Below are 6,643 nucleotides of genomic sequence, written 5' to 3'. Positions count from 1 at the left end.
GATAATTCTAATGATTTTAGTTTTTGTTGAAATACTCCTATTCTCAATCCTATTCTCAATTTTCGAAAATTTTTAACAGTAAAAACGTCTTATTGTTGTATTTAAAATTCCATTTCAATAAATGAAACTTTATTGTACAGTTTACAGATTCAAAATAAATGATACACTGTCAAATTATATTTATTACAAAATTATTATTTACAAAATGTTAATGCTTCTTCAATGAAATCTTTTGCGTATACCGATAAACGTTGTTCAACATATATGATTTACAAAGGTGCGTATAAATCCTCGACTAACGCGTTTGTCCACTCCCTCCAATGTCCTCTGCGATCAGCTATATAATTCGGAAGCTTAACTCCATCAGTTACAAACAGCATTTAACTTTCCACGGTAGAGGATACATTTCAAAAACAATTCTCTTTTTCGAGCGTTGTTTTTTGTTTCGTTATCGTGATTCCATGAAGTAATTCGTAACCGTACATCCATTACTTCCGTACGCTGTTCCGCGATTTGATCTTTCCGTATTAGAAACAGGAAAACGTTTTGACCGCAATATGAAAGTTTTCTTCCTGTTACTCGGCTTAGTCGTAATCGTTTGTGTAACTGCAGCAGACAAATATCCAAGCAAATATGATGATATCGACGTGGATAGGATACTCCAAAACGGACGTGTTCTTTCCAATTACATCAAATGCATGTTGGACGAAGGGCCGTGTACGAACGAGGGTAGAGAATTGAAAAGTAAGTGTCAGCTTTTCGATTTTGTATAATATTTAATTATCATAATATAATTTGTTAGTATTTTACGACAACAGAATGTTCATTGAACTTATAATTTTATCTTGATATTACGTACTACTCTTAATTTAATACTAAAATTATTAAATCGGTTAAAAGACCGGTTCGCGGGTTTCCTATTTTAAATCGTGGTTTTGGTGGAGATGCTTTTCTTGAAGTATACGTTGTTTATTGCTGAAATAACGAGTTAATGTATATACTAATTTATGTTCAAACCTTTATTTACTTATTCTTTTACTTTATTTTCAATTTAAGAACAAATGTGTATCATACACCGGTTTTTTACTTGTTTTTGGGAGGATTATCTTGAAATAATTGATCCATTTTTCTATACCACTTTGCTTCTCCTCTAATTTATATAGTGTTGGTGTAAATTTTGTCAGTTCATACATTGCATATTAATATTTTTGTCCCGATTAAATTAAATGTACAATTAATTACTATTATTAATATTTGTATTTCAAATGAATAATTTTATTAACTTTCTTACGATCCTCAGCATTTTTTAATATTCAATATTTCAAATAAATATCGATCTGAAATCGTTTGAAAAAAATTAATATAATTATATTTTAAGTAAACATAATAGGAAAGTATTTAAAATTATATCAATAAATTTAAATATAATATATATTTTTTCATCTAAATATTTTTTACTCCATTTTTTATTTTATGCATTAAAATTAATTGTTCGTGAAAATAACAAGAAATGTACGTTAGGTAAATTCTCTTTTATGTAAATATTAACAATAAATATATTTGGACACGTGATTAAAAATTATGCTGATTTCGTTTGGAAATTTCGACGTGCATCTGCTGCAACGATTACAACAGAGTTCAACTTACTCTCCCTCTCTTTATTACGTAACTTGCTTTGAACTTTCTCGTTCGGATTACATCGAACTTTCTTAAATAACGTTCAGGTTCTTGTTATACGTACTTAAATATAGAAAAAGCTGCCTATAATTTTATTTCTATTTTTATTCACTTTATTCATCATCACTTTATAATATTCGTTATTAAAATTAAAAATTACTAGACCTTATTAGATGATAAATATAAATAGAAGTAATTTAATTGTACAGCAATATCTATTACATGTTTCTTATTTATTATAAATATCATTTTTTAATTTTTCTTTAAAAAATAAATATGTATAATGTTAAATTTCTATTTATGAAATGTTTTCTACAAAATATTCAAGTTCTTCATTGTTTTTTAATTATATCCAAGGTGACTAGTTTAATCCTCCTTCGGATTCTGAAAGTAATAAAAACTCACAAATACATTATTTAATACTTTGATACATATTAATATAATAATTAACAAATTTATATAATTCTTTATTCTATCATCAAGTCGTTATACGTTGCAAAACACATTCAGTAATTCTGTAAAATACTACCTGAATTAAATATCCTAAGTAATCATCTATCCAAATATGAGTTAAAAATATCTGAAGTAATTTCGTAGGATTTTTATAATAAAATGAAAATATTAACTAAGCTGTACATTTTATAATTTCAGAAACGTTGCCAGATGCTTTATCCACAGGCTGTAGCAAATGCAATGAAAAACAAAAACTTACTGCTGAGAAGGTAGTAAATTATCTAAAAACCAAAAGACCAAGAGACTGGGAACGACTTACTGCAAAGTATGATCCTCAAGGAGAATACAAGAAACGTTACGAAAATTCTCTAGCTGCCAAAAACTCATAAGTTTATGTATAGAAATCTGGCGTTTAGAAATAAGATTTAATTTGTACAATAAAAATATAAGTGATTCATTTTTTGTATTGTTATGTAAAGGTATGCATATGAACGTTTAAAATATAAATAATACGTTTATAATATTACGAAATTCATCAGAAGCTTTATTCTAAGTGTAGAATCGAGCCAAATTTTTGTATCATTTCGCTCATGCTATTAAATTAATATATTAAGTACAATATATGTTTCTTAAATAGAAAATAAGAAAGCTTTATTTCATATAGTTTCCCAGATATTCATTAATAAAATGTTTTTATTTTAAAAATTTGTTTATGAATGAATTTACACATATTTAATGAAAGATACAAGTCATAATGTGACGTTTACGGTTCAGAAACAATACTGTTTAAATTGTATCTGAAATCTGGAATAGAATTATATTTTTTAAATTCATTCAACGCGTCTCTTCTTAACAAGTGATCCAAGCTGAAAAAAAAAACATTAATTTTAATATTTAAAATTCAATACTCAATATACTCAATACTCAATGTATACAACAAACTTACAAGATCTGAAATTGCAGGCAGGTTATTAGTCTGATCTGTAACAGTCGTCTCTGGTTCTCTAGTTTCCTTTGTTGGAGCAGCTTTTTTCATATTTCTATGTTGAGGAAATGTGGGCATAAGCTTAGGGTCGCATGCTGTAATAATAATCATATTTAGACATAATTAATTTCTAATTAATAAAATGTGAAATGTGTATTATCTTATATTACTCACGCAAAGGTGCTTCTTTGAAATAACTGCTTTGTAAACATTCTTCTGCTGTAGCTCTTTTCTTTGGATCATACATAAATAAGAAATTTAACAATCTTAAACCTGCAGCACTTAACCACGGAAACCTTTGTTTTAAATTATTATATGGTTGTTGTTTTAATGTAAAGTTTTGTAATGCTGGCAAGGTATTAAATTCAGGCCAAATTGCTTCACTTGGTGTACCCAATAAATCGACAATTAATTCTAATTGTGCAATTTCTGATCGCCCAGGTAATAAAGGCCGATGCCCAAGTAATTCCCCTAATATGAACATAAAATTTTTATTTTACTTTAATAAATTCTTGTCTACATACGATCAAATATAACAAATTATTTACCTAGAATACAGCCAGCAGCCCACATATCAACAGAAGTTGTTTGAGTCTTTGCTTGTAACAATAATTCTGGTGCTCTATACCACAGTGTTACTACTCTTGGTGTCATTGGTTTTAAAGGTAAACCAAACCATCTTGCTAATCCAAAATCAGCAATTTTTACACATCCTTTGTCAGTCATTAAAAGATTTGACACTTTCAAGTCTCTGTGTACAATGAAATTGTGATGCAAATAGCGTAAACCTTTTAGTACTTGTAAAACAATGCATTTGACTTGACTTTCTGAAAATGGCGCTTGCATGTTATCTAATAAGCTCGCTAAGTCTTGTTCACAATATTCCATAGCAAGAAATATGCTTTCTAAACTTCTTCCCACTACTACTTCTCTTAAGTGTACTATGTTTTCATGACGACATGATAAAAGTACAGATATTTCTCTTAAACCACTAACTGGTAAACCATCTTTTTCATTTTCCATGCGAACCTTCTTTAAAGCTACTACTTTATCATTTTTGGTATCTCTTGCTCGATAAACAATACCATATGTACCTTCTCCTATACGATTTAATTTTTCAAATTCTGACACAAATCTACATTTACCTAGCTATAAGAAAAAATAACATTAAAGCATTAATAAGACATAAATGAATATCTTAAAATGTTTAAAATAAGTAATAAAATCTTTACAATGTCCTGTTCAGGTATTTCCATAGGTTTGCCAGTTAAAAACGATGTCAATACTCCTCTTCTAGTTATTGGAGCTGATGGATCAGGTCCACTTTCAGATGTAGCTTTTTTATCAGTATCATTGTTTTCTACTGATTTTTTTTCTAAAGTTTCGTCTGAAACAATTACATAAATTATTTATAAATAAACATTTTCATTTATTATCTCTTTATAATGGATATTATCTAAAAATTAGATTATCAATTATAACAATATATAAATCAAATATTTCATGGTATATCTTACAACTAATTAGAAATATTTCAAATATTTCCTTTTGTTTAAACTTGAAACAAAAACGATATTTATGATAAAATTAATAATCAATAATAAATATTAATTTTAATAGAGCTCCAAAATCATTGAAAATATGCTCAGGTCAACATTAATATCATAAATATATCTTAAAAACACATAATGAACGATACACTCTAACTGCATAACCTATTCTTTTGATATTTATATTATAATTAAAATAAAACTATACCTTTCGTCATTGTGACTTATTTTTTTCTTCAAAGTAATATTTGTGGAATTATAATTACTCTTTTTCTCAGCATTCGTGCTTGAAAAACAGGAATGTAAAAACAATTAACGGCTCACAAACATGACCGGTACGTACACAATAGCTTTCAGTTGCTTTTAGTAATTTTCAATCATGCCTCTACCGCAGTGTTGGGCAGTCGTGAGATTTTATCTCACGCGAGAGCTTTATGCGCATGCGTCAGGTGACGTCACAGCTTGCTGCCAATGACGTACCTAGCCGGTACACACAGTGGTGACTGATGAGGACACCTTAATGATTCTACATAATTTTTCAAAAATTCTTATAATTGCATTGTAAACTATGAATGTATAGGTTGGGTTGGATTACATTAGGCTGGTTTAGGTTAGTTATATATATGACTGTATAAAACTATACAACTATATATACATATATATATCGTGAATTATATAATATAATATAATGGGAATAATATGATGGAATATGGGAGATTATTATATTTAAAATAACACACAACCGCAACAACTTTTAAAACACTAAATGAATTTATTATTTAAGAAAAACGACTTGGAAGGACCTCTTTGAATAACTATATTTTATACGTGCGAGAATTATAATATCAGAGAAACAATAACAAAGAAATAGATCCGATAAAAATCGAGCGGTATCTTTTTCCTTTGCTCTTGCAACAAATATTGGTATTCATATAACAAATCGGCTGCAAACGTAAAAAATAATAATAATCATAAATAAATTTAATATTATTTTTATTATATATAATCTGTTGTATTATTTAACCCTTTTATTCTCTTTCCTGCAATTTTCTTCAGATTTATTTTTTTTCCCTCACTAGGGCCTAATGATACCTTATATTTCATCAAAGCGTATACGCTACTGAGGACTTCTACGCATAGCTTACTGCGCATGCACTGGGACTGCCCACACTGATCTGCGCGCTACTTAAAAGTAGTTTAGGCCTTAAACTACTACATTATAAATAATTATTCAATTTATTATTTTTATAATTAACATTTTCTGTTTACTAATGTCCTAACTTTCACGTAAAAATATTATTAAATCGTGCAACAACAATAAATATGTTATTATAAATGCTTTTATTTTTCAGTCCCAAATTTTTATCATCATTATCCTTATTATTCTTATTATTATCAATATTACTACGCATATTACTACTTTTATCATCATTATCCTTATTATTCTTATTATTATCAATATTATTACGCATATTACTACTTTAATCATCATTATCCTTATTATTCTTATTATTATCAATATTACTACGCATATTACTACTCTTATCATCATTATCCTTATTATTCTTATTATTATCAATATTATTACGCATATTACGACTATTATCATCGCTGGAACTGTAATTATCCTTACTACTTTTCTTTTTATCAATATTGTTACGCATATTACGACTACTATCATCGCTGGAACTGTAATTATTCTTAGTTCTCTTATTATTATCAATATTACTACGCATATTAATACTCTTATCATCATTATACCTACTATTCATACTATTATAAATATTATTACACTTATTACGACTTCTATCATCGCTGGAACTGTAATTATCCTTACTACTCCCATTATTATCAATATTATCACGCATATTACTACTTGTATCATCATTATCCTTATTGTTCTTATTATTGTCATTATTACTACGCATATTACGAATACTATCATCGCTGGAACTGTAGTTATCCTTACTACTCATAT

The 6,643-nt window shown here is 27.7% G+C and overlaps 2 protein-coding genes across 2 annotated transcripts; one reads left to right on the top strand and one right to left on the bottom strand.

Moving 5' to 3' along the window:
- Positions 1–353: 353 nt before the first annotated feature.
- CSP6 (chemosensory protein 6) lies at positions 354–2,661 on the top strand. Its single transcript, XM_003704999.3, has 2 exons — positions 354–744; positions 2,329–2,661. The coding sequence occupies exons 1-2, from the start codon at positions 558–560 to the stop codon at positions 2,517–2,519; spliced, it is 378 nt and encodes a 125-aa protein (XP_003705047.1). The 5' UTR covers positions 354–557; the 3' UTR covers positions 2,520–2,661.
- A 144-nt stretch (positions 2,662–2,805) lies between these two features.
- Cdc10 (cyclin-dependent kinase 10) lies at positions 2,806–5,073 on the bottom strand. The gene is made up of 6 exons (XM_003705000.3): positions 4,874–5,073; positions 4,348–4,502; positions 3,664–4,264; positions 3,290–3,586; positions 3,077–3,210; positions 2,806–2,996 (listed from the first exon to the last, which is right to left on the bottom strand). The coding sequence occupies exons 1-6, from the start codon at positions 4,881–4,883 to the stop codon at positions 2,961–2,963; spliced, it is 1,233 nt and encodes a 410-aa protein (XP_003705048.1). The 5' UTR covers positions 4,884–5,073; the 3' UTR covers positions 2,806–2,960.
- Between the last annotated feature and the right edge of the window lie 1,570 nt (positions 5,074–6,643).

The sequence above is a fragment of the Megachile rotundata genome, chromosome 9 (assembly GCF_050947335.1).
Source record: "Megachile rotundata isolate GNS110a chromosome 9, iyMegRotu1, whole genome shotgun sequence".
Taxonomy (NCBI): domain Eukaryota; kingdom Metazoa; phylum Arthropoda; class Insecta; order Hymenoptera; family Megachilidae; genus Megachile; species Megachile rotundata.
This window is presented reverse-complemented; position numbering and strand designations above follow the sequence as displayed.

Coding starts and splice junctions, on each gene's coding strand:
- CSP6 (XM_003704999.3), top strand. CDS start 558: ATGAAAGTTTTCTTCCTGTTACTCGGCTTAGTCGTAATCGTTTGTGTA. Junction 745..2,328: donor CGAGGGTAGAGAATTGAAAA/GTAAGTGTCAGC, acceptor TTATAATTTCAG/AAACGTTGCCAGATGCTTTA.
- Cdc10 (XM_003705000.3), bottom strand. Junction 3,587..3,663: donor GGCTGCTGGCTGTATTCTAG/GTAAATAATTTG, acceptor TGTTCATATTAG/GGGAATTACTTGGGCATCGG. Junction 2,997..3,076: donor TGCCTGCAATTTCAGATCTT/GTAAGTTTGTTG, acceptor TTTTTTTTTCAG/CTTGGATCACTTGTTAAGAA.